This window comes from Grammomys surdaster, unplaced genomic scaffold (genome assembly GCF_004785775.1).
Source record: "Grammomys surdaster isolate TR1022 unplaced genomic scaffold, NIH_TR_1.0 169, whole genome shotgun sequence".
NCBI lineage: Eukaryota > Metazoa > Chordata > Mammalia > Rodentia > Muridae > Grammomys > Grammomys surdaster.
The window spans coordinates 8838327-8866145 of NW_021604617.1; the positions used below are offsets into that span (position 1 = coordinate 8838327).

The following is a 27819-nucleotide window of genomic DNA, read 5'->3' on the forward strand; positions in this document are numbered from 1 at the left end:
GTGTCCCTCTCTCTCTTTCTCTGTCCCTCCCCCCGCCACCCCTCTCTAGTGTAAGAGGTGTGTTCACTTCTGCCTGTGGAAGCCAGAGTTGAGTGTTGGGTGCCCTCTTCTACTGTCCACCGTTAGACACGGTCTCCCTGTGCCCAGAGCTGTTTCTACCAAACCGGCTGGCCATCAGGTTGCAGGGACACTTCTGTCTCTGCTGCTCGGTGCTGGGTCACAGATGTTGCCACTGGACCTGGGTCTCACATGGGTCCAGGAACTCCAAGCTTCTGCAGCATGTACAGCACCCACTGAGCCGTCCCTCTCTCTAGTCTCTCTCTTTCCCTCTGAGAAGTAACAGAGGTCAGATGCCAGTTTTGTTCTAGCTCATTGTGCTCTGGCTGGAGGGGTGCTTAGGAGCACGTTTTGCTCTAGCAGAGGACCTAGCTTGAGCTCCCACGGTTCTCATGTGGTGGCTCACAACTGTCTGTAACTCCAAGTTCCAGGGGATCTGACACTTTTCTTTGACCTCCACACGTACCCCTAGTGTGGTCCACGTGCATACCTGAAGGCAAAACACTGCTCTATGTAAAATAAAAATACATCTTAGAACTTTTAAAATGAGACATTTCGGTGACGTTCCTCCCATAAGGACAATGAAATTGGGCCAGGGATGTAGCTTACAGCTGGTAGACGGAGTGCATGTCTGCCGTGCACAGAGCACTGGTGCTCACCAGTGCCGCGGACGCTGAGAAGAGCGCTGGCTGGCAACCTGGGCGCTCAGGTGGCGGAATCAGGAGGATCAGATGTTCAAAGACAGTCTCAGCTGTCAGAAACCCTGCTTCAGAGTAAAGAATCCTTCCATCTCAGAGGACATAGTGCTCTGCACTTGGGCACCTGGTTCAGGTGAGAAGTCTCAGCACAGACAAGGCGCAGGGCATGCTCACACAGCCGTATGATGAGAGCCGGAGAGCTAGTCCTGATCGGGACCTAGGGGTCATCCGCTTTGTTAGGTGCCAGTGAACAGCCTTGGCATCCATGTGGTGGGTAAACCGAGGCAGGCAGCCTTTGGGGGGTCAGTGCTTAGAGTTACTGATGGGGATGGCTCCAGATACTTATAGGGGCTGCTGCCAATGGCAGCCAGAGACTAGAGAAGCTACACAGCAGACTTTTCCCTGAGGGAACAAAGCTTCATTTACTCAAGCTGCCATTCCCTGTGGCTGGTGGAAAAGCTATGAACTCTTTAACTCTTTGGGGCTGGTGAGAAAGAGAGGGAAAGAGAGAAAATTGGCATACACACACACACATACACACACACACACAGAGCGAGAGCGAGAGAGACAGAGAGACAGAGAGGATGAAACAAATGGCAGAGTCCAATAACTTCATACATACAAATATGTCCATACATGCATACATATATACATGCATACCTACATACATAGAGAACTACAGACAGACATATACACATATTCACACACAGAACAGTTAGAGCAGAGCTCCAGCATTTAGGTGCCAGCCATTTCACACAGATGTACATATGTACATGTACACACACGCACACACAATTGGTGGATGGAGCCAGTTCCAACCCTCGCCCAGACAAGCTTTACATATATACATACATTCACATAGTCATGGTTGATGGGTAGAAAGAACAACATGCCACCCCATTCATTCAAACCTCGCACATGTACATACATGCACACAGCTGATGGATGGAAGGAGCCATGTTCCAGCCCTCCACACTTTATTCTTTCTTCCATAGCCTACATATCCCAGCAAGATCTTTCAAGCAGTATAGAATTACAGTGTGATTATGTTTTAGTTTTCTTCTAGTGGATGATTATAGAAAACAATGTGTTCTTCAGTAAATTTATAAGAAATAACATTTGTAAAGAAAAGAAATTATTCCCTCAAACCCATGGACACTCATAACTAAGCAGCTTGTTATAGGTTAACAAAGTGTGAGAAAGCAAGGCAGCTTTCTCAGCCAGTTCCTCTTACTATATGGCAGGCAGCAATTTGTCGTTACAAAGAAAGGAGTACTTATTATTATCTTTAAAAGTAATCTTGTAAGCATCTTAAAAGAATCAGAAATCTAAACTTTTATATAAAGGTCAGTCATATCTACCTTAAATGCCCAGAATGTGTATCTACTCATCAGCAATTCCTAATAAGTCATATCAGGAGGCTGAGGGCAAAAGTGGGTATAAGGAATCAATCCTCACCAGTCCAGCCTCAGTGAGAGTCACGTCAGCCAGCACGGCCATTGTTCTTGTTCCCTGACCATAAAGGTCCTAGCTTAAGTACTGAGAGTGTGCCTTTCTGAACTTCATATTGTTCCCTGAGATTTTCTACATCAGAGCCAGCAGTATAAACATCTCAGCCTGGCTTCACTAACAGTTTTCTTTTTCCAAATGTTTTCTGAGGGTGGTGGTCACTGCAGACAGTCTAAGTCTCTAAGTTCTTTGGTCGGATAGTGATTGAATCGTTAATCTGCTCCAGCAGCAATGTCTGACAGAGATCAAGCTTTAATACTGTGAGTGCCAGAGATACTGCCCAGTGAGGGGCTGGAAGCCCCTTAGAGTTTCCATATGATTCTTAGATTAAGAGGGATGTGAGGGCAGCAAGCAGAGCAGAACTCTGTAACAGCATGAAGTCCTCAGAACACGTGGTCCTTGCAGCTACACCGAGGCTCACCTATGTGGCTAACCTGTGGGCTACACTCTGTGAGTTCTAAAGCCATTTGTTGTTCCTCCTGTGTGGGCCTCGGCGGTTGGGGGTGCTTTGGGCACATTCAGAACTCAGAACCTCATGCTTACGCCTGTTCAAGTTTGGAAACTGCGGCCTCGGTGGGTCACTTGACAGAATGACAGAGCTGTTCTCAGAGATGCTCTCCGAGGAGACCTGTGGAATTCGGGAGTGGTGTGTGAGGTGAGCATCTCGGGATCGAGCATGGAGCTGTAGAGTGTAGAGTCAGAGGAAGTTGGGTTCTGGGACCTTGTTCAGTCAGCAGATACTTGTGGAGTGGACCCTTTATGCTAGGGCACAGTTCTCAGAAGTGGGAATGTGGCAATAAGGAAAACAGACACACACCTTTGCTTATATTCTGTCAGGAGAGACCAAACAAGTGTGAATAACAGCTTAGTGAGCAATTACAGAACTTCAGTAACTTTATTCTCTGTGTATGAGTGTTGTGCCTGAAAGTGTCTTTGCACCGCATGCACGCTTGGTGTCCATAGGGGCCAGAAGAGAGCATCAGGTCCCCTCCCTGGGAGCTGGTTGTAAGTTGCCATGTGGTGCTGGCAACTGAACCTAGATTCTCAGCAAGAGCAACAAGGACTCTTAGTCACGGAGCCATCCTCCCTAGCCCCCTAAATACATCATTTAAGGTTGCAGTTCAACTACACAGAAAAATAACAGAAATGTTGAGATGGGAGGGGTGGGGAGAGGTTAGGGAAGACTCTAGAAGGTGCCACTGGGGCTAGTATTTAAACTAAGGATGGATCCCAGCTGGAAGTAGGTGTGCGATTGGGAGACAGCAGGACCTGCCCGGCTTCAGTAGACTGCATGCTGGTGAGACTGGGTACGGTTGTCTGCGAGGTGGAGACCTGTAAGAACCTGTGAGGACCTCAGCTCATGTTCAAGTGTGTCATTTACCCAGCACCTCATAGCAAGTGGTTCTTGGCCCCAGTGGCTTCGAACGGCCATGGATGTGCTTTGGTTTTTGAGGGTAGGATTCCCCTTCAAGGGCTCACAAACTCCACAGTGCTGCCGGAGGACCAGTCAGTCAGCTCATGTCTAGTGGCCTGCTGGTCTCCGATAGTCCTCTTCACGTGCCTGGCTAGGTCAGTCTTCCTCATGTAGGAACTGGATTCCAAGAGAACCGAACTGTTCTGTAGAAGGCAAAGCCAGTCTCAGGCCACCCAGCAGCCAGGAAACAGAGATAGACTGCTTCTTGATGGAGAATGTGTGGCTGTCACATTAAAAAAAAGATGAAAAGGCTGGGCGAGGGGCGGGGGGATGGGCTGACTATGGCTCCAGACACTCTGTCTCACTCGTACGTGGAAGACTGGCTTTTCAGATCATTCCAGCTATGCCAAGAAGACCAAAATGCTTAACTAAACAGGGCTGTTTAGATGCCTCCCACCAAGTCTGACAGCCTGAGTTGAGTCCCCAGAACCCACATGGTGAGGAGAAAGAGTGGCCCAGGAAGCTGTGTTTGATCAGCACGCATGCACTGTGTGGCCCTGGCCAGCCTGGAACTCACTGTGGAGGTCAGACTGAGATCCAATTGCTGCTCTTTCCCAAGTGCTGGGAATCAAAAGCCATTGTTTCAACAGGAGTATAAGTAGGAGCTGGGCATCATGGCGCACGCCTTTAATCCTGGCACTCCGAGGCAGAAGCAGCAGGTGGATCTCTGTGAGTTCAAAGCCAGCTTGGTCTACACAGAGAGTTCCAGGACAGCCAGGGATACATAGTAAGACCCTGTCTCCAAACAAAAATATAAATAGAAATTAGCAGATACCCCAAGGACTAGTGAATGAGCCTGAGTGGAGATGATAGCAGCGGACACAAGAGTTGGCTAACGCCGGGTCCAGCTTCAGAGCCTTTTTTTTTTTTTTTTTTTTGGTTTTTCGAGACAGGGTTTCTCTGCATAGTCCTGGCTGTCCTGGAACTCACTCTGTAGACCAGGCTGGCCTCGAACTCAGAAATCCGCCTGTCTCTGCCTCCCAAGTGCTGGGATTAAAGGCGTGCGCCACCACCACCCGGCCAGCTTCAGAGCTTTAATAAGCAGGGTTGGTCTAGGATAAAAGTGATGGCCTCTAAATGTATGGACTTTCCTGTGCTTACCCTTGCTCTGAAATAATGACCAGAGACCTGATGTATTTATTTAAAAGCTTCTTGCCCTGTAGCTTGTCAGGCCCTCGTCTATTCTGACCTGACCATGCTGCCTGTTACTCAGCCACACACCTGTTACCTGCCATTTGAGGCTTGCCCTGGTTGCCGCTGCTGTATCCGGCTCCTCGTGGCAACTCTCCTGATGACTCTCCGGCTTTCCTCTTTCTACCCAGGACCCACTCACAGAGATCAGAAGTCCCGCCCCCTCCTCTCCTGTCTAGCTATTGGCTGATCAGCTTTTTATTAACCAATCGGAGGTGATAGGAAGCAATTTTTTACACCGCATTGAGACAGGAGATCTGTATACACAGTGCAGAAAACTGTCCCCCAGCCTGGCCTCGGGGGACAAGTAAGTCAAGACTGGACCTGTAGCTTCTACAGTTGGCTGGAACACAGTGCTCCCACTGAGATAGAAAGCAGAGGATAGTGTAGGACAAAGGTAGCTCTCGGACATAGCATGAATTAGGAGAAACAGGTTTTGGGGGGAAATGAGTGTAGTTTTCTATGTACGTAAAGCCTGGATGCTTGTAGATACCTGTTTGGCACTGCCAGGAGACAGTTCTTGCTGTGAGGAGGTGCCGTGAGTCAGGAGATGAATGGTTGGGGTTGTGTGTTCATAAGCTCGAGGAGAATATGTAGGGAGACAACGCAGGTAAAATGAAGCAGTTCTGAGGACCGAGGACATCTGTCTCGCTGTGACAAATGTCGGAGTGATGTTAGAATGGAAGGATTTGTGTCTGACTCAGTTTCAAAGGTTTTTGCTCCATGGCCTGTTGCATCCACTGCTTTGGGTCTAAGGGGAGACAATATTTGGTTGGCAGGAGCCTGTGACAGAAGTTGCTGAACTCACTGTAGCCAGGAAGCAGAAGGGGTTACAAGGAGGAAGGGTTGGGGAACAAGTCATGTTCTTCAAAGACATATGTGACTTTGAAGACCCTTCCTCCAGTTAGGCCTCAGCTTCTTACTCAAGTTTCTGTCATCTTCCCAAATAGTGCCACAAACTGGGGACCAAGCTTACAACACTTGAGCCTGTGAGGGATATCCCCTCCTGAGTCCCCTTGTGTAGCCCAGGCTGTCCTGGAACTGACTCTGTAGACCAGGCTAGCTTCAAACTCAGAGGTCTGCCTGCCTCTGCCTCCTGAGTGCTGACATTACAGGTGTGCGCCACCACTGCCCGGCTCTGTGCCCAGCTCTATGGGGGACATTCCATATTCAAACTTGAGGCTAAGCATGGTACGATGTAATGAGAAAACCACTATTTGCATGCCTGGGGGTCTATAGAGGCCAGAAGAGGGTCTCATATCCCCTAGAACTGGAGTTACAGGTGGTTGTGAGCCACCTTATAGGTGCTGGGAATCCTTTGGAAGAGCAGACACTGCTCTTAACTTCAGAGTCCCTGCTGGTGGAGTGTCGCAAAGCAGAGCCGTGGACCCTCTTCCTCACGCGGTAGCAATGGTCGTTACTTCTTTGAACTTCTGTTTCCCTGGCCGGACCATGGGTAGAGGACTGCACCTGGGGTGTTTATTATGGATGGAATAAAGGTATCGGAGAGTGCTGGCACCCAGGCCTTTGCGTGCCGCCTGAGCAGCCTGGGGGCTCTGAACTCAGGAGGACTTGTGACTCGGGAGCACTTGTGACTGGAGAACTCTGTGATTGACCTTTGGTTTTGGAAACCTGTTGCTCAGCTTTGCCTGTTTCTCGTTCTGTTAGCTGTACCCACATGGCTGAGGAAACCCCAAGACAGCCAGCTGGAAGAGGGCAAACCTGGCTACTTGCACTGTCTGACTCAGGCCACACCCAAACCCACTGTCATCTGGTACAGGAACCAGATGCTGATCTCGGAGGTGAGAAAGGTTGGCTCTTTGGTGGATGGGAGAGTTCCCCACAGCCTTTCTCGGTGCATACCCCCAGACCTCTCTTACCCCTGAGGCTGCCCTCAGGGAGATGGAACTAGCCCTTGTCTACTGAAGTCTGTGTCCTGCAGGACTCACGGTTCGAAGTTTCAAAGAATGGGACCTTGCGCATCAATAGCGTGGAGGTCTATGATGGGACACTGTACCGCTGTGTGAGCAGCACCCCAGCCGGGAGCATCGAGGCCCAGGCCCGCGTCCAGGTGCTGGGTGAGTTGGTGTATGTGTTATGTTGGAAGAATGCATAGCCTGTGTAGGCAGGGGGGTGACAGGAATGGCCCTGGCCTCTCTCCCTGTCTCACTTATTCCTCATCTCCTTCCCCACCGAACCAGAAAAACTCAAGTTCACGCCGCCGCCGCAGCCACAGCAATGCATGGAGTTTGATAAGGAGGCTACGGTGCCTTGCTCAGCCACTGGCCGGGAGAAGCCCACCGTTAAGTGGGTACGGGCAGGTGAGTACCATGTGACACAGGCTGTGGTGGACAAAGCAGTCAATTAGTCATGTGTGCATATGTCTGAGGGACAGTGCCCAGCCTACACCTGGAATTGTTGGGAGAACCCACACTGGTCAGCACTGATGGCGACTCGCAGCTGCTGGGTGGGCTGTCAAGGCAGTGGTGTTGACACCATTCTTCACCAGTAGTATTAAAGTAGCATGGCGTTTGACAAACATTTGTTTGGGGCGGGGGACATCACTCTGCTATCTGCCATCTTTATGTCTGTCTCCTTCTGTGAATCTTTTAGTCTTGCATAATAATTTTATTATATATACAACTTTTACTTATTACTTTTCCCGACCAAAGACAGGCTTGTTTTGTTTATTTGAATTAGTAGAGTAGTCGGGGTTTGAACCTGTGACCTTCAGCATGCCAGGCAAGCTGCCTCTGTTGAGCTATGTCCCTGACCACTTTTCAAAAACTTTTTATTTATCTTTTAATTATTTAATTAATTAGTTTAGTTTGTTAATTGCCATTAAGGTTTTACTATATAGTTTTAGCTGGCCTGGACCTCACTGCAGGCCAGTCTGACCTTGAGTGTATGGTCGTTCTGCCTCAGCTTTCCAAGTTCTGTGATTATAGGTGTGCATCCGCATCCGTACACCTGACCTTTCATTTTGGGGACAGTTTTATTATGCAGAACAGGCTGCCCTCAAACTCCCAGGGATCCACCTGCCTCTGCTTCCCGGGTACTGGGATTTAAGGCATGTACCACCATGTTCAGGGTATATGTGTTTTTGTTTTATTTTTTTTTCTTAGTTATGTGTATGGGTGTTTTGCTTGATGGTTTGTCTGCACACTCTGTAGTGCCTGCAGAGGCCAGCAGAAGGCCTCAGATCCACTGGGACTGGAGTTATAGTGGCTGGAGAGGGCTGGGAGCCACTGTATAGGTGCTGTGGGTGCTAAGGCCAAACCTGAGACTGGGAGAGCAGCCTGTGCCATCTCTCCAGCTCCCCTCCCCCACCTCTTTTCTTTATGAAGCCAGACCTCACTGTTTAGCCCTGGCTGAAACGTGGAGCTTGTAGACCAGGCTGTTCTCAAACACAGATTCGGCTGCCTCTGCCTCCTGAGTTCTAGCCTCTACCTCCTGAGTTCTAGCACTTAACATGATTTTTAATTTAGCATTATTAAGCGTTTCTCCTTTGTCTTTATTATAACAGTCTCGTAATTGGATTCATTGTCATTGACTTGAATATTCTCTTAAGTGTTAGAGGCTTGGGGTGTTACCCCTCCTCTTAATTGCTCTAGTGGATCTCCAGTCTCAGTGCTGGTAGGCTTTAGTTTTCTGGATTTAGGTTTTAGGAAAGAATCCCAGGAGAGAGAGAAAGAGTGAGTGTGTATGCATATATAATATTATTTTATATATTGTATTTGTATATAATATATAACATATCAATACATAGTATATACTATATAATTATATGTGTATGTATATAATGCTATCTTATATTATATATGTATATTATGTTATATTTACATATAATATATATTAACACATATATAATTATAAAATATAGTATACAATACATATCATAATGTGTTTATGTTTAAATAAATATATCTAATATACAGATAATATAAAATAAATGTATGTAAAATATATAAACAATGTAAAATAAATATATAACTATAAAATGGTATGGACATTTTTATAACCATGTGTATGAGCCTCCAAATTGTTCCTACAAGGCTGGACTGGTTTCACATTTGCGCCAGCCGTGGGAGTGAGAGTGGGTTTGTGGTGTCTGCAGAAGGCTCCCTCACTCAGGTCTGGGATCTTTCTGGAAGAAGTAGTGTCCTGGAGGATCTAGGATGGGATCAGGAGGGAGGAGTAGCAACAGTCTGTGAGGTGAGGCCGAGGCCAGACATTGGCCAGATCAGAAGTCTAGTTCGGCACAAGTGAAATGGTGCTGAGCTGTGATAGAGGGAAGCCTAAACAACTCGAGAAGCTGTAAATATAGGGACCTTTGGACGTGCCTGTGTGTGGGAAGGGGCGTGGCTCGTGTGGTGTACGGAGGGGCGTGGCTTGTGTGGAGTAGAGAGGGGCGTGGCGTGTGTGGAGAAGAGAGGGCGTGGCTTGTGTGGAGTAGAGAGGGGCGTGGCTTGTGTGGAGAAGAGAGGGTGTGGCTTGTGTGGAGAGGAGAGGGCGTGGCTTGTGTGGGGTGTAGGGGGCGTGGCTTGTGTGGAGTAGAGAGGGGCGTGGCTTGTGTGGCGTAGAACTGAGTAACTGAGGGCCTGCCTGCTCAGCCATCCGTGTCATTCTAGCCCATGGCGTGGTTTCTCTTTCTGCAGATGGAAGCAGCCTTCCTGAGTGGGTGACAGACAATGCTGGGACCCTACACTTTGCCCGAGTGACCCGAGGTGATGCTGGCAACTACACTTGCATTGCGTCCAACGAGCCACAGGGCCAGATCCGTGCCCACGTCCAGCTGACGGTGGCAGGTAGTGCCCAGGAGCCGGCGTTAGCAGGGCCCGGGGGTAACACCTTAACATTCCGACACCTCCATTGCTCACTACTTCCCGATCCTCCCTGGTCTCTTTCTGTGCAGTTTTCATCACCTTCAAGGTGGAACCAGAGCGGACAACTGTGTACCAGGGCCACACAGCGTTGCTGCGGTGTGAGGCACAGGGGGACCCCAAGCCTCTTATTCAGTGGAAAGGCAAAGACCGAATCCTGGACCCCACCAAGCTGGGACCCAGGTAGGGCCGCTTCCCTTCCTTCCACATTGACTTCACCTTTCCTGTGGTGGTGGCTCCCTGGGGGCTGGCCAGGTGACCATTCCCATGGCTTCTCTCATGACAGGATGCACATCTTCCAGAACGGTTCCCTGGTGATCCATGATGTGGCCCCTGAGGACTCAGGCTCTTATACCTGCATTGCTGGCAACAGCTGTAACATCAGGCACACGGAGGCCCCGCTCCTAGTCGTGGGTATGGGCCTGGAAAGAGCACCCTATAGGGGAAGGGGTGGAATCCTTTCTCATCTTACCGGTACTGGCATCCTGAACAGAGAAGACATTCACATGGGACTGCTTGCTGGGCTGTCATTTATCTTGCTGGGCTGTCATTTACACAGCTGAGCTGTGTGTATTTGGCTGCTTAAGGACGTTCTCTCTCTCTCTCTCTCTCTCTCTCTCTCTCTAATGCCTCGTTCTCTTGTTCACTTACAAAGAGAACAGGTTTTTGGCTTGAAATCTCAGAGCCTTCGGCCTGTGTTGCTTAGGCCCTGTTGCTTTGGGTCTGTGGCAACATAGTACATGATGACAAAGAGTATGTGACAGAAGAGAAGACATCTTGTTTCTCATGTGTTGAGTGGGAAGCAGAAGAGATGAATGGGCTACACCTCCGTGTCCCCTTGAAGGGCGCCTCCCCATGACTTTGCTGTCTTCCACTCGGTCTCACCTTCTGAAGGTCCTACCTCTTCCCAGTAGCTTCATTAGGCTGGGGACGAAGTCTACAAGATCCAAGCTTAGGGACGGATGGCTTCGAGGTTAAGAGCACTTCCTGTTCTTTCAGAGGACCCAAGTTCTGTTCATAGTATCTGACGTCAGGTCACAACTGCCTGTTCCTCCAGCTCCAGGTGACCTGAGGCCTCGAGCCTCTGACAGCACTTGTACTCACAGGCATATATGCACACATAGACATACAAACATACACAGACACACACCCACACATAGGCACACAAACATCACAGACACATACCACACTTAGACACACAAACATACACAGACACACACCCACACATAGGCACACAAACATCACAGGCACATACCACACTTAGACACACAAACATACACAGACACACACCCACATAGGCACACAAACATGTACATATCAATGTAATTTAAAAAAAAAGTTTCATATTTATGAACCAGGCTAATCCTGGATCTTGGATTCTGAGACAGGAGGATTGTCATGACTTCAAGGCTAGTCAGGGTTAGATAGTGAATTCCAAGGTAGCCTGGGCTACAGCATGAGACATTGTCTCAAACAAAAGAAAAGAAACAAAAACTTGGAACTATTGCAAGTGGCGAGGGGAGGGGACCGGGTCAGAATGCAGGCGGTCCAGAAATGATGACAGGTTAACAGCCCCAGGCCACACCTGCCCTAGTGATCTCTGTCCCTTTGAGAAGTTGTCACTGTGGCTGTAGAAGAGAAGAGGAAGAAAGTTCACAAACTTCCCACAAACGTCTCAGTTCATCAGAATTGTTTCCTAGTAACGTATCTCGTAGAAAATGGAGTGTGGGATCTCTTGCCGTTCACCTAGTGACTCATGGGACTTCTGTCTTCTGAGCCATTGAAAGCCAGTAGACTAACAATGAGTGATGCTCTGATGCTAAACCAGAAGCTTCCCAGTATCCTCTCCAGGGTGAGCTCACGGTATCGAGTCATCCAGAGAAGGCAGGGATGCTCCTCAGGTCTTGATGGCATGTAGAGGCCTTCAAGTGTCTAGAAATTATCATGTATCCGGGGCGGGGAAATTTGGTAGAGCCTCGGGGGCTGGTCTGCCTGAGTAGCCCCTGTCCTGACCTCTCCATGTGTCTCTCAGACAAGCCAGTGATGGAGGACTCAGAGGGCCCAGGCAGCCCTCCCCCGTACAAGATGATCCAGACCATCGGGCTGTCAGTGGGCGCAGCGGTAGCCTATATCATCGCTGTCCTGGGCCTCATGTTCTACTGCAAGAAGCGATGTAAAGCCAAGAGACTGCAGAAACAGCCGGAAGGGGAGGAGCCAGAGACGGAGTGCCTCAACGGTGGGTCCCGCTGGCGGGAGGTGGGCCAGCATGGGTACAGAGCACCCTCCTGTGGCAGCTGTGGAGGAAGAGAGGCAGCAGAACTGAAGCTGGGGGATGGACCTGGGGCTGCCTCTCCTCTGGCTGCAAGCCTAGAGTTGGCCCATTCTCAGGACCTTGACTTCTGAACTGCTTGCCTTGGGACTCCCTCAGTGGGGCCTCTTGGGCCAGCCTTCTCTCCCACCACCAGTAAAGCACAGATAAAAATGGTATGCATATACATGTGTCTATTACATGTCTTTTCGGTAGTCAGCCTCCAGGGGCAGTCTATCTGTCCATCTTTTTTCTAATCCCTCCCACCAGTAGTTGCTCCCTGAGGGCGTTGGTGGGTCTCCACTGATGGCTCTCCCCTTTGCTACAGTGGGTCCAGTGAAACCAAACAGCTTGTGTGGATATGACATTCAGGTTCAGTGATTGAGATTAGAGCCTCCCCAAACTCACTTTATACCGCCTAATCTTCTGCATCAGTCACTGGTCACACCCAGGGCCTGCAGCCGGCCCCTAAGCCCCATCACGTTATCTGTGCGAATAGCTGTTTTGTGTGTGATTGGACTCAAGTTGGCAGGAAGCACGGTGGTGGCGGCGAGGGGACAATATACACCACAGCACAAGGGGACTGAGCTTTTGGCAGTATGCAGGGTGTCAGTCTTAGGAGATCCCCTGACCCCTGACCCCTGACCCCTTGTTCCCAGGCGGGCCGTTGCAGAATGGACAGCCATCAGCAGAGATCCAGGAAGAGGTGGCGTTGACCAGCTTGGGCTCTGGTCCTACGGCCACCAACAAGCGCCACAGCACCGGTGATAAGATGCATTTCCCACGGGCCAGCCTGCAGCCCATCACCACTCTGGGTATGTGGCCTTGCCTACAGCTGCCCCAGCTTTGCTGCAGGACGCTGGTCTTGCATCTGAGTAATGGGCTGAGGTGGTTCTGATTTAGTAAATTTACTTATTTATGTATATGAGGACTCCGTCTGCATGCTTGTCTATACACCAGCAGAGGGCATCAGATCCCGTTACAGATGGTTGTGAGTCACTGAGTGGTGGCTGGGAATTGAACTCAGGACCTCTGGGAGGGCAGTCTCTTAACCTCTGAGCCATCTCTCCAGCCCCCAAGTAGTATTTCCTTGAAACTTCCTAAAAATGGTTCTTTTTTTAAAGAAGAACTAAGTAAGCTTTTTCTCTAGGGAAAAAAAATATGAGAAATTATACATTTGTTCTGAGGTTTTGTTTTTTAAAGTATATCAAAACTTTTTGGGGCTGGAGAAATAGCTCACCTGCCTGATGGCTTCAGTGCAGTGAAAGTATGTGCCATAGGAAAGGCCATGGTTGTGTCTCTCACTCAGTGGCTTCTTTTGCCAACATGGATCTATACCCACAGGGAAAAGCGAGTTTGGGGAGGTGTTCCTCGCAAAGGCGCAGGGCATCGAGGAAGGCGCCACGGAGACCCTAGTACTCGTGAAGAGCCTGCAGAGCAAGGACGAACAGCAGCAGCTGGACTTCCGGAGGGAGTCCGAGATGTTCGGGAAGCTGAACCATGCCAACGTGGTGCGGCTTCTGGGGCTGTGCCGGGAGGTTGAGCCCCACTACATGGTGCTGGAGTACGTGGACCTGGTATGTTGTGGAGTGCCCTTGGATAGGGTCCCGGGGCTGGGCCACCACACAGGTCTTGGCTTTTGCTGGTCCCAGACAAGGCTTGCCTCCTGCTGTTTGATCAACCTGACCCCCAGCTCTCCCGTGCCTGCCTTGCCTTTACCTCTGTTCAGCTTCTCCTGTCTTTCTGGAGGCCAGTCTTAAGTTCTGGGGCGTCTTTGTACCCTGTCTGGATGCCTTTCAGGCCCTGCCAACTGGTTTTCTTTGCTTTGTTACTTCTTTCTGCCTCAGAACTTGCCACCACTTGAGAACGAGCTTGTCAGAACCTGGCTGGCCTTCTCTCTTCCCTTCCTGTCTCCTCTCTCTTCCTTTCTCCTTCCTTTCTACCTTCTTCCCTCCCCCCCCTTTCTTTTCTCTCCCTTCACTTCCCCTCCTCCCCTCACCCGGTTCCTCTCCTGGCTCAGGTGTCAGTCTGATCACCAGCCTGTCCACCAAGTGACCATTTCTGTGGTCACCCCTCTCTGTCTTCCCCATCTTTGCTAGGTCCTGGTCTTCTTGGTCTTTATGCTGCCGCTCTGGAGCATTAGGGAAGCGGACTTCTCAGTCTTCTTCTGAGCATCGTGTGTTTTCTGTTAGTAGGGTGTGTGTGTGTGTGTGTGTGTGTGTGTGTGTGTGTGTGTGTGTGTCTGAGTACACATTCAGGTCAGGGCTTGTCACTATCTCCAAGCAGGGACTCTGCAAGCACAGGCTTGGTCTGATGCTTCAGAGCCCAGAGCTGAGCTATTCACTAACGGAGGTGTTTGGCCCTTCCCTCAGGGAGATCTCAAACAGTTCCTGAGGATTTCCAAGAACAAGGATGAAAAATTGAAGTCACAGCCCCTCAGCACCAAACAGAAGGTAAGATCAAGGTGGGGGAATCCTTCAGAGTAGGCTGCAAGCAAGAACATACTTTATTACTCAATACTACTCGAGTTCCAGGCCTCATGTAAGTACGTCATCTGTGTTCGCTAGCCCAGCAGTCCCCCGAAGTGTGTTCCTGTCCCCATTTCATGGACCAAGAAACTGAGGCTTCGAGAGATTAAATGGCTTGTTCCAGCTCTGTAGCCTGCAAGTAACTTGATGTCATCATGCTGGCTTCACAGAGGAGGCAGCCTCTCCGGTCCTTGTCTTTATTGTTGAAGCTTCTGTGAGAGCAGTCACCCACATGCCCGCGGCTCACAGCAGAAGCAGCAGCAGGCACCCCACGTCCAGGGGCTGCCGGGTTGGGTGTGGCCTTGGACAGGTTTCTTTAACTTGTGTGTGGAGACTCTGACCTTACAGACTGAAAGACTCGAGGCATGACACACACGGGAAGCCAGTGGGAGGCCTCGGTGCGAGCTGTGGAAGGCATCCAGGTCCTTAGGTAGCCAGACAGCTGTGGTTAACAAAGAAGGCTTCCTGATGGAGAAAGCCTTTGAGCTCAGTTCTCAAGGACAGGAAGTAGTTGAATGGCAGGAAGGGATGGCTTCAGGAGAGAGGATCAAGGTAAGCGGCTGGGACAGGGGCAGACGCAGGCTGACAGCTCAGCACTCGGGGAGATGAGGCAAAGGACGGCCTTGAGGCCAGATTCCATCTGGGGTCCGTAGTGGGTGTGAGTCTAGCCTGGGCTATATAATGAGACCCCAACTCAAAAGCACAAATGAGAAGTCAAGGCAGGAAGGGAGTTGGTTACCTCTGTCATTTCCTCAGGTGCCTGACAGATGTCAGCACTCCGCCACATGCTGGCTTGCGTGTTTTTGCAACTGGTCTTCAGTTCGATGAGGAAGTTTTCAGAAGCCAGGTTCTATACCCTCCTAGGACAGCACTCAGATGAGACAGAACTGCTTTAAATTTCCAGATTGAGGGCTGAGAGATACAGCCTCAGAGGTTAAGAGAGCTTACTGCTCTTCTCGAGGACCCAGGCTTAGTTCCCAGCACCCCGGTTATCAAGCTCCTGGAATTCCAACTCCAGGGGAATCTCAGGCCTTAGACCTCCGTAGATTCCTGCACGCAAGTGCCGCAACCCAGGCACAGACAGACAAACCTGCACACAGAGAGATACACACATAGACACAATATAGACAGGCCTTTACACAGACAGGTACGTAGACACACAGAGGTGCATGCACAGACACACAGAGAAACCCATACACAGACAGACCCACAGACCCACAGACCCACATGCAGATATATACAGAGAGACCCGCAGACAGACAGACAGACAGACAGAGAGACGACAGACACATATACCATTAAAAAATCTTAAAAATTAAGAAGAATACAGATTTGGCCAGGTGTTGTGGGTCACACCTGTGGTCTTAGCTCTTTGGAGACAATGACATAAACATTGCCAGACTCTGAAGATAACGTACACTGTATCAGGATGCTCGTGCCAGTCTGAGGGAAAACAAATGAACTATTTGTATGTGTATGTAGGTCAGAGAACAGCTTTATGGGATCGGTTCTCTCTGTCCATCTTTATGTGGGCTGCAGGTCCTCAGGCTTGCCTTTACCCAGCAGCCACCTCGCCAGCCGCCATCTTATTTTCATTCCTCCATGACTGTATTCTGTGGTTGATGACTTTTCTCTTAGGGATCCTGAGTGAATCTCTAAGGCAGAGGAAGCACTCATTGAGACAGTTACTTGTCCAAAGGTTGAAGGGACCTCTTCATTTTTCTGTTACATGTGTGTATTTAGTTATAATTGTTTAAAGTTTGTTGTTGTTATTAATTATTGTATGAGCGCATGACTGAGGCACACACGTGCCAGTCTGTCCTCCACCGTAGACTCTGGGGATCTCATTCAGGTCTCAGGCTCGTGTGGCTGCATGTCTGTGTTCTAACACATCTGATGGCTAGAAGAGATTCCTTTCTTTAGTACTTGAGATTGCACCTCATAGATGGTAGGCAGACATTCTCCTGCAGAGTCATCCCCCACAGCCTTATCTGTCTCTGTAACAAGGGTACTGCTGGGCCCCTGTGTCTTTTATCATTTACTTCTCCCATGTAGATGAAGGGACAGAGGTTAGAGGAGCAGGCTTTTTCTTTCAAACTTTGTCTTTATTTTATGTGTAAGGGTGTTTCGTCTGTGTGCGTTTATGTAGACCACATGCATGCCTGGTGCCTGCGGCTCCTCTGGAACTGGAGTCACCACGTGGGTGCTGGCAACTCAGGTCCTCTGCAAGAGCAGACACTGTTCTTAACCACTGAGCCATCTCTCCAGCCACCGCTGCTACCCCTCCCTGCGTCTTCTTTTTTAAAAAAACATACATCTGTTGGTATTTATTTATTGGTATTTGAGTATGTATCTGCATACATACCTGCTTACAGAGGTGGCTCTATTCATCCACTGTGTGCATTCCAGGTCACCAGGCTTGGTGACAAGTGACTTTCCCTGTTGAGCCACTGTTAGCCCAGAATCATGGATCTCTACCAGTACTCTTTTTTTTTTTTTTTTTTTCTTTTTTGAGACAGGGTTTCTCTGTGTAGCCCTGGCTGTCCTGGAACTCACTCTGTAGACCAGGCTGGCCTCGAAGTCTCAAACTCAGAAATCCGCCTGCCTCTGCCTCCCAAGTGCTGGGATTAAAGGCGTGCGCCACCACCGCCCGGCTTTCTACCAGTACTCTTGAGCATACAAACATTCTGTGACTTTTTTTCTCTAGCATGGAGCACCTTCATCGTGGTGACCCTCTTCTTCGAGAACAGTTTTTACAGGTTTTAGCTCTCTTGGGTGCCATGGTTTATTTTGGATTTAGTTTTTTACAAGACAAGGTTTCTCTGTTTAGTCTTGGCTGTCCTGGAACATGTTCTGTAGATCAAGCTGGCCTCGAACTCTCCAGGCAAGCCTAGAGCTCCTCCTGCTCCTGCCTCCCAAGTTCATATGTGTGCCACCACCACCCAGCTTGGAGTGTGTCTTCTTGCCAAGAATCCTGTCTTGGCCAGCCTCGGTATATTCTACCAAGAGCTGTTCTGTATAACACTTAGTACATGCCTGCTGTTTGTTCAGTTCATTGACCATGTGCTTTGAAAGAGTTCACTTAGGGCTGGAGTGATGGCTTAGCAGCATCTGCTGCTCTAGAGGACTTGGGTTTGGCTCTCCGAAATCAGGATAGTGAGTGGTTCACATCCAGCTGCCTGTAAACCCACTTCCAGGGGATTTGGTGCTTGTTCTGCCTCTGTGTCCTTGAGGACTGGGGTTAAAAGCCTGATCTATCACCCGTATTTTTTGATTCAGGGCCTCTTGCTTACCTCACTGATTGGCTAGCCTATCTGGCCAGTGAGCCCTTTACATGGGATCCAAACTCAGGTGTTCACGCTTTGCCTACTGAGCGGTCTCCACAACCCGTTAATCTCGTGTAATTAAACCTTCGGAAGGCCTAGTGAAGCAGCTACTGTATTCCATTTCCTGGAGAAGATAGCTGAGGCTGTTGTGTTTGAGGTTTCCTAAGCAGCACTCCAGGGGTACCTGGAGTCATGGAGACAAGGTGGTCCTGGGCTGTTCTCACAGGCTGTTCTCTCTCACTAGGTGGCCCTGTGTTCCCAGGTGGCCCTGGGCATGGAGCACTTGTCCAACAACCGCTTTGTGCACAAGGACCTAGCCGCTCGCAACTGTCTGATCAGCGCCCAGCGGCAGGTGAAGGTGTCAGCGCTGGGCCTCAGCAAGGACGTATACAACAGGTAGAAGGGCTTAGAGGGAGTCAGAGGGGAGGTGCAGTTTTTGAAGGAGGCAGCAAAGAGCTTCATGGCCGCTTAGCAGAATGGTGGGGTTGGGTGGGGTGGGGTGGGGTGGGGTGGGGTGGGAGGGTTGGCTCAAGCCTAACTATCCACTTTCTAAAGATACAACCGGTTCCCAGAAGTGGCCCCAAGTTGCTGCTGGTTATGGATTTTCTGTAGTGATTAAAAAACAATTATTATAAGCCAGGTGGTGGGCATGCCTTTAATCCCAACACTCTAGAGGCAGAGGCAGGTAGATCTCTGAGCTTAAGGCCAGTTTGGTCTACAGAGGGAGTTATAAGACAGCCAGGGCTACACAGAGACGCTGTCTTGTAAAACTAAAAAAACATACAAAACAAAACACCCTAAAACAGAAGACAACCCCATTATTATAAACCTAGAGTGGTTTAGGTTTATAGGTCAGTGAAAAAGAGAATATTTATAGCTAGTTTATATGTCATTAACTGTGCGTGTGCCATGTCACCGCCTCTGTAAGTTTTTCTAATTCAGGAATTATTACTCTGAAGCTTCAGCATTAAAACTTATCCACTGTGGTCAGAGAATATTCAAGATTGCCTGTATATGCCACCTGAGGGGATTCCCAGTCACCCCAGTTTCAGCTTACCCTAAATTGCCCAACTATTGTTTTGCTCATTTTATTATTAATAAATAAAGCCTTTTCTACTTTTTAATTTATATTCATATTTTTTATTATTTATTTATTTTTGCAGTGTTGGGATCAAACCCAAGGTCTCACATATAGCCCTATCAGTTTTTAAAAATGTGAAACAGGATCTCGCTAAGTTTCTCGGGCTGGCATTGAACTTATTCTATAGCCTAAGTAAAATAAACTTTAAACTCATGATCCCCCTGCCTCAGCCTTCCAAGCAGCTGGAATTATAGGCTTGTATCACCAGGCCTGGGTTGTTTGTTGTTGTTGTTTTTGTTTTTGTATTTACTTGTTTTTATTTTATGAGTGTTTGCCAACAGATGTATGCCTAGTGCCTGAAGACCTTAGGTTATCAGATCCCCTGAGACTGGAATTAGAGATGGTTGTGAGCTGCCATTTGGGTGCTGGGAATTGAATCCAGGTCTTCTGGAGGAGTAGCCAGTGCTCCTAACCTCTGAGGCATCTCTCCAACCCCTCTAAATGGAGTAATTATTTATTTATGTACTATTTTATATGAATGGATATTTTGTCTGCATGTATGTCTGTGTGCCGGTGTGGTACCTGGTACCCACAGAGGCCGGAAGAGAGATTCAGACGCCTTGGAAATAGAATTATAAAGGTCGTAAACTGCCATGTGGGTCCTGGGAGTCAAACCTGAGACCTCTGGATGAGCAGCCAGTGCTCTTAACCCAGGAGTCATTGCTCCAGCTCCCTCTTCCTGGAAGTTCTACACCATCAAACGTCACTCAAATGGATCCACACCCAGCGTTGATCCAGCAGACCCCAGCGCTCAGCAGACACATTCCCCAGTCCTTAGATGTCTTCTTTGGAAAAGGCTGGCCCAGCCAGGGCGAGTCCTATTTGAGATGAGGCTGGCCTCCTAGGCCTTGGTCCTCTTTGACCTAGCCTGTGTTGCTTCTCTGTTACAGTGAGTACTACCACTTCCGCCAGGCTTGGGTGCCTCTGCGTTGGATGTCTCCAGAGGCTGTCCTGGAGGGTGACTTCTCCACTAAGTCTGATGTCTGGGCCTTTGGTGTACTCATGTGGGAAGTGTTCACTCATGGAGAGATGCCTCATGGTGGACAGGCAGATGATGAGGTGCTGGCAGGTAAGTAGCTGTGTTCCTGAGAGAACTCTCACCTTTCCCCATCCCACCTCTGCTTGCTCAGCCTCCAGGGCTATGGAGCCTAGCTCCTCTGGTACTTAGCAGTTAGGACCTCTCTGGGTATTAAGACTATGTAAGTACAGGTCAGTAAGGTGGCTACGCAGCTTGAGGTGCTTGCCATCAAGCCTGGTGACCTGAGTTCAATCCCCAGCACCCACACAGTGGAAGGACAGAACCGTCTCTCCCAGATTGTAGTACACACACACACACACAGCAATAAATCAGTCATTTTTTAAAATACTGGAAAGCAGGCTCTTGTTGTGTAGGAACTGATAGAGCCCTTGGCTGGCATATGAGAGCCCTGGGTTCAATCCCTAGTTCTGCAAACACATCACTAATCTGCTGGGATAATTTCGTTCTGGATAATATTGCTTATCCCCAGTGCCCCTTTCAGCTGTCAGTTGCTTTAGCTCCAACAGGGACCTTGTCTACCAGCCAGAGAGAACTGGAGATCAGAGTTACCTCTTTGTCTTCTAAGATCTTTGCCATACTCTTAAAATGTGGTACCCACCCATCACTGACCAGTACTCCCCAGAGCAAACAAGTCTTTGAGTGAACGCCAGAGGAACTGCAATGTCCCAGCAGGTAATGACAAGTCATTACACATTTGGTCTAATGCTGCCCGCTGTGTGTTCCACAGACTTACAGGCTGGGAAAGCTCGACTCCCACAGCCCGAAGGCTGCCCGTCTAAGCTCTACCGTCTGATGCAGCGCTGCTGGGCCCTGAACCCCAAGGACCGGCCATCCTTCAGTGAGATCGCCAGCACCCTGGGAGACAGCCCTGCAGACAGCAAGCAGTGAGGGAGCCTTGCAGGCTGTCCCTCAGGACGGTGTGGGCAGGGGAGAACCCCTCTTGAGGGGAGCCTGTAGCATGAGGGGCAAGATAACCCTGTCCTTGGCCCTGGGGTCCCTGCCCAAGCACAGCAGGCATTGCTGAAGGCTGGCAGTGCCTAGGTGTCTCTCTTCGCCTCAGCCACTGGGGAGGCTGATTCAAACCCAGGCTGGGTGACTATGACCTTGGGCTGGCATCTTCCTTTGCCACCCCTTCCCTTATCAGGGACTATGGGTACCTCAGGTAACCCCAATTTCTGGCCTGAGACTTCTTTTGGCCAGGTCCAGCTCTGCCACGAATCTGCCAATGTTGCCTGGGGAGGGCTGGGCTGGGGCTGAGCTAGGTTTTGGGGACTTCTTTAATACACAGATATACTCAAAGTTTCAGGATAACTCGGGGCACACAGGACCAGCAGGTCTCTTGGCCTATGGGTCCCTCCTGGGGGTGTCTAGCCGGTCGTGAAGGACACAGCAGCGGAGTCGTTCCCACTGTGGGCTTGTGCACACTAAGCCAGACCCCTGGCCTCAGTCTCCTCTCCTCACCCTAAGTGCCTGGCAGATGAAGTGTTTGGGAGCTTTTGACACTTATATAACCCGCCCTTTTTGTACGCACCATGGGCGGCCTTTGTATGTAATTGCAGTGTGGGGTGGGTGGGCATGGGGAGGTCTGGGTGGACCCTAGAGGAAGTAGGGAGGGCCACCCCTGCCTCATACTCTTATTGTTGTTGTTGTTTGTTTTATGGTTTTTTTGTTTTGTTTTGTTTTTTTACACTCGCTGCTCTCAATAAAGAAGCCTTTTTTTTTACAGCCTGTTCGCTAGACCCTTCATGGCTTTTGTTCATGAATGGTGTTCTTTGTTCCCTTCTCTTTGCTGATTAGAAGGGACAATGTGACTTCTTGACATCTAGCAGGGCTTGGATGGGACTGTCCTGTAGATGCTGGTTCTGCTCTCCTGTTCACAGACATCTCATGTTCCGCCTCTACCTGTGTGAAGGCTGGTTATCCTTTGCCACTCAGGCTAGAAGTGTAGTAGTATGGTAGATATAGGGAACCAGAAGAGAGGCCAATGGTAGAGTCAGGCCCTGAGTCCCTTTAAAACTAGGAAGGCCAGAGGCTAGAGAAATGGTCCTGGGTTTTAGACCCACATAAGTAGGGATTACAGCCATCTGTAACTCCAGTTTGGGGACTCTAACCCCCACTTTCGGTATCAGTAGGCCAGAAGCAGGCAACAGGCTCACACATACATATGTGCAGGTAAAACAGGCTCACACATGAAATAAAAATCTTGAAAAAAAAGAAAACACTAAAAAAAAAATGAACTGGGAGCTGGGTAGTGGTGGCCACACCTTTAATCCCAGCAGAGGCAGGGGGATCTCCGTGAGTTGGGGTGGGGAGGGAAAGGAAGGGCTGGTCTACAAAGCTGTTTTGGACAGCCAGGCCTGTTACACAGAGAAACCCTGTTCTGAACCATCCGTCCACCCAAAATGAGCTGGGAAATGGCTCATTGGTTAAGACCCCTTTGTTGATCTTGCAGAGGACCTGGGTTCAGTTCTAAGAACCCACAAGGCAGCTCACAACCTTCCCTAACTCCAGTTCCAGAATTGTAGCTGCCTGCGGCCACGAGTCAAACAGTTCACCTGAAAAGAGGGCTGGGAACGAAAGGGGGACGGAGAGCGAGAAAAGATGAAGCCAAGACAAAGTTCTCCGATCAAGGCTCGATGGTTTAATGTGCAGCTCTCAATTTAAAGGGAAAGACCCCGCCCGAACCCTTCCTAGTTTCAGCCGAGAGAGTTGGGTGGGATAATCTGTTCTTGGTCACGGGTCATGGCCGGAGATGTCTCAAGGCAAGTCATGGGGGCAGTTCTTCTTTTAAGTTCGTAACAGCCAAGCTGCCAAGGTGGGTGACTCCACCTAGGTGTCTGTTGATATGCAGCCAAGATGATTAGTTCCACCTAGGTCCTATTATCTGGTCTCTTGTGGTAAACAAGGTCTCAGGCCTGCTCAAGGCTGGAGGAAGGGCACACAGAATATCAGGCATCCCCTCTGCCTTCTTCAGGTATTAGGCACATACATGGCACATATACATATATATATTCAGGCCAAACACCAACATACATAAAGAAATCTTTATTATAATTATATATATATATATATATATATATATATATATATATATATATGTGTGTGTGTGTGTGTGTGTGTGTGTATGTATATGTATGTACGTATGTATATATTTTGGTGATATAAAATACATGTATATATATTAGGAAATACATATTTATATCTAACTTATATTTATGTACTGTAATATATTTATGTATTTTTAATACATATACTTCCTAATATCTATATATTAGGAATATATGTATGTATATATGTATGTGTATATATATATATATACACACACATACATACATACATACATACGTACGTACATACGTACATATGTGTATATGGATTAAGAAAGTGCCTTAGGAGGCAGAGGGTAGAAGATTGTGAGCTCCAGGCCTGCCTGAGCTACAATTTGTCAAAAACAAACAACAAAAACCTCAAACCACTCAGTTAATAGAGTACTTTCCTGGCATCTATGAAGCCATGAAGCACTAATTTTGATCCCTAAACATAAGTCAGGCATGCAGGAATATACCTATAATCCCAGAGCTTGGGAGGTAGAAGCAGGGGCATCAAGACCAGGGCTGGACAGATGGCTCAGGCATTAAAAGTATGCAGTGGCTACTCTTCCAGAGCACCTAGGGTTAATTCCCAAGTACCCACTTGGCTGCTTACCACTGTCTGCAACTCCTGTTCTAGAGTATCTGCCTACATGGGTACCAGGCATACACATAGAACACAGACATACAAGCATTAAAAAAATAAACAATAAGAATAATGAAAGCCAGCCGGGTGGTGGTGGCACACGCCTTTAATCCCAACACTTGGGAGGCAGAGGCAGGCGGATTTCTGAGTTCGAGGCCAGCCTGGTCTACCAAGTGAGTTCCAGGACAGCCAGGGCTACATAGAGAAACCCTGTCTCAAAAAAAAAACAAAACAAAACAAAAAAAAGAATAATGAAAGCCACTCTTTTTAATTAAAAAAAAAAAACAAAAAAAACAAAAAATTTCCAGGCCATCTTCAGCTACATAAAAAAAGGTCGCCTGTTGCATCATCTGACCCCAGTCTTCACCTTACGCTTCGTCATTGTTTTCTTGGTGTTTTGTCCTTCCCTCTGCCTGTTTGGACAGAACCAGAGGTTACCTCTCTTCACTAACTTTCCTATCTCTGAAGGGTACCAATGTTAGGAGAGCCAACCTTACTCAGAAACCAAAAATATTTAGTAGTATTAGTTTTTGTGTGATAGGGACTCAAGCATCGTCTGAGAACGGTCTTGAACTCACTACAGAGCTGAGGTTAGTTTTGAACTCCTGATCGCCCTGCCTCTACCTCCCAAGTGCCGGGATGACGAGCATGCCCAACCACGCCCAGTTCAGAATCTGAGCTCACCCCGGTGTTCTGTATAGCCAGCATCAAAATTCGTGTAAGTCAGCCCTGCCCAGTTTCTTCAGTTCTGCTTGAATATAAGAGAAAAATATATCAAAATGTAATTCTGGCTGTCAAAAACGTCCAGCAATAGGCACCTACATACATAAAGTATAAGGTACTTCTTATTGTCCCAAACCTAGTCTAGCGCTAAGCACTGTTAGTGTTTGGGGTGTGGCTTTCCAGAATTTTCCTGGGCACACTGGCTCATGATTTCTTTTCAGTTCCCTGTGTAACCTGCTGTCACCAAGAACACCCTCTGCCTCAGCATGAAAGATGTGACTTTTTTTTTTTTTAACATAGTCTCTGTTAAATAGTTTAGCTGTCCTCAAACATGGTATGTTGATCAGGCTGATGCTAGACTCATACAGATTCACTTACCTTTTGCTCCTCCTCGCCAAGTTCTGGGATTAGAGGCACTTTTTAATTTAATTTTATTGTTTTGTATATGGGTGTGTGACCTGCGTGTATGTGTACAGTGCCCTCAGAGGCCAGAAAATGGCATTGAATCCCCCTGGAGTTGGAGTACAGGTGGCTGTTAGCTACCATGTGGGTGCTGGGAATTGAACCTAGGTCCTCTGAAAGAACAGCCAGTGCTCTTAACTTCTGAACTGTCTCTCCAGACCCATGTCAATAATTTTGAAAGATTTACTTTTCTGGACCGGAGGGCTGGCTCAGCAGTCATTGGCTGCTCTTGCAGAGGACCTGGGTTCAATTCCCTGTACCTACATGGCAGCTCACAACTGTCTGGTAACTCCAGATCCAGAGGATCTGACACACTTACACACACATGCAGGCAAAATACCAATACACAAGAAATAAAAATAAGAGTCAAGATCTACTTGTATTAGGTTTAAGTGTATTACGTGGTAAGTCTATATCTGTGTCTGTGCACCTGTGAATGTAGACTTCTGAAGAGGGTACTAAATTCCTTGTAGGCGGTAAGCCACCCAACATGGGTTCTAGGAACCCAACTCAGATCCTCTGGAAAGGCAGTGAGCACTTTTAACCACTGAGCCTTTCCAGTCCATGATTGGCATTTACATTTTTTTAAATTTATTTTTTGCATATGGGTGTTTTATCTGTATGTGTATCTGTCTGTATAAGACGTGTGTGCCTGGTGCCTGAGGAGACCAGAAGCAACCCTTGGCTCTCTCTTGGAGCTCTGAGCCACCATGTGGAGCCAACCCCTGCGTACTGTGATGTGCACACACGCACAGGTGAACACACAAAAACAAATGTAATATTTTTAAACACAAAATAAATGTTACACTAGCCAAATAAAATACATCTATACGTTTTAATTGTTAGTTCAGGACCTCATATACTCCAGGCTGGCCTCTAACTCATTATGTAGCCAAAGATAACCTTGAACCTTTTTTCCTAATACTCTTGCTTCTACCTCCAGAGCCCTGAGACTGCAGGTATATACCACTCTGGTGTATGTGGGGCTGGCTAAGCAAGTAGTCTATAAACTTTGCTACATCTCCCACACCGATGAATCCATTTTTTATTATTTTTTTATTTTTTATTATTTTTGGTTTTTTTTGAGACAGGGTTTCTCTGTGTAGCCCTGGCTGTCCTGGAACTCACTCTGTAGACCAGGCTGGCCTCGAACTCAGAAATCCGCCTGCTTCTGCCTCCCGAGAGCTGGGATTAAAGGCGTGCGCCACCACTGCCCGGCCGAATCTATTTTTTAAAAACGATTTTTTTTTGTATGTGCATGACATTATGCCTCCATGTTTGTCAGTGTACCACATGTATGCCTGATGCCTACAGAGACCAGAAGAGTGTATGCCCCATAATTGGTTTCTGGCAGATGGCTGTGAGCTGGCATGTGGATGCTGGGAACCAGTGCTCTTGACCACTGAGCCATCTCTCCAACATAGGATTCCAGTTTTGGTTCTATGTCAGCAATCGCTTTGGCTCCTGAACCTGCATTCGTCTGGCATGGTATGGATCTGAGTCTCCCCCTCCTTTCCCGTGGTGACAGGAGTTAGTGTGAATGAAGTCATCCTAAGAAGGTTGTGACACAACCCAATAAGCCAGGAGAAAGAAGGCTGTGACATAACCCAGTAAGCCAGGAAAAATAGCAGCATCTTGGAAAACTGAGGACAGGATAGTGTTACCCCAGATTCCTCCCACGGTGGATGACATGGATAACTGCCTGACAGTACAGAACTCAGAATTCTTGGGAAACTGGGTGGGATGAAACCACAGGGCTGTGGATTTCAGCTCGGGCTGCTTAGACAAGCCCTGCCCAACCCAACCCCGCTCTATCTGTGCCCCTTGAACCCTTCCAGAACCTACTTGTCTTATCTGCCTGTTTGTTTGTTTGTTTGTTTGTTTTTGAGACAGGGTTTCTCTGTGTAGCCCTGGCTGTCCTGGATCTCACTCTGTAGACCAGGCTGGCCTCAATCTCAGAAATCCGCCTGCCTCTGCCTCCCAAGTGCTGGGATTAAAGGCATGCGCCACCACCACCCGGCCTTATCTACCTCTTAAGCTAATGCAGTCCATATGTTTAAGTACCTGGGGTGCAAATTAGTAGGAAAGAAAACTCTCTTGGGAAGTGGGGTTGAGGAGTGACCCTAGCTCCTATTTTCAGACTTAGTGACTAAACCTATATTACATGTGTTGGTACATGTATGTACATACCGTATTACAAATCTCTTGGTATTTCTTACGTCATCTGGACCGTGACTCATAGTAAACAATGCAATGGACATTCTCACCCAGCACAAACATAAAGCAGGTGAAATCAATGTTCCACCCTCTTGACCTATAAAACGGTAGTCTATAGGGCTCAGTTTACATACAGTGCAAACAAAGGTGGTTGGTGGTTTTTAGTTTTTGTTGATTGTGTGTGTGTGTGTATGTGTGTGTTTTGAGAAAGAGTCTCACTATGTAGTCCTGTAGTCCTGGCTGGCCTGGAACTCAGCCATTGGTGTGCCTCCACCTCCTGAGTGCTGAAATTACAGGCATCTTCCACCATACCCAGCCCACCATACCTATGTAACAATGCTGAACTGGGTGTGGTGGCTCCAGCCTATTGGAGTAAGTGTTCAAAGTCTTCCTTAGCTACGTAGTGAATTCATTACCAGCCTGTGGCAATTGAGACTTTGGTACTTGATACTTAACTCTGTGTTTTGTTTTTAGCTGCCTGGGTGAGTGTGGCAGCCGCAGGATAACCTTGACTGTCATTCCTCTGAG

The 27819-nt window shown here is 48.3% G+C and overlaps 1 protein-coding gene across 1 annotated transcript in view; it reads left to right on the forward strand.

Annotated features, from left to right (window-relative positions):
* Positions 1-21884, forward strand: part of Ptk7 (protein tyrosine kinase 7 (inactive)) — a 67985-nt gene extending 46101 nt beyond the window's left edge. The window contains exons 8-20 of the mRNA XM_028766568.1: positions 6598-6731; positions 6872-7007; positions 7131-7250; positions 9588-9737; positions 9845-9995; positions 10099-10226; positions 11845-12048; positions 12780-12935; positions 13465-13697; positions 14493-14573; positions 18219-18370; positions 20006-20184; positions 20882-21884. Of these exons, the coding sequence (XP_028622401.1) occupies positions 6598-6731; positions 6872-7007; positions 7131-7250; positions 9588-9737; positions 9845-9995; positions 10099-10226; positions 11845-12048; positions 12780-12935; positions 13465-13697; positions 14493-14573; positions 18219-18370; positions 20006-20184; positions 20882-21042 (1985 nt within the window). The 3' untranslated portion in view covers positions 21043-21884. The remainder of the gene's footprint in view (positions 1-6597; positions 6732-6871; positions 7008-7130; positions 7251-9587; positions 9738-9844; positions 9996-10098; positions 10227-11844; positions 12049-12779; positions 12936-13464; positions 13698-14492; positions 14574-18218; positions 18371-20005; positions 20185-20881) is intronic.
* The last annotated feature ends 5935 nt before the right edge of the window (positions 21885-27819 follow it).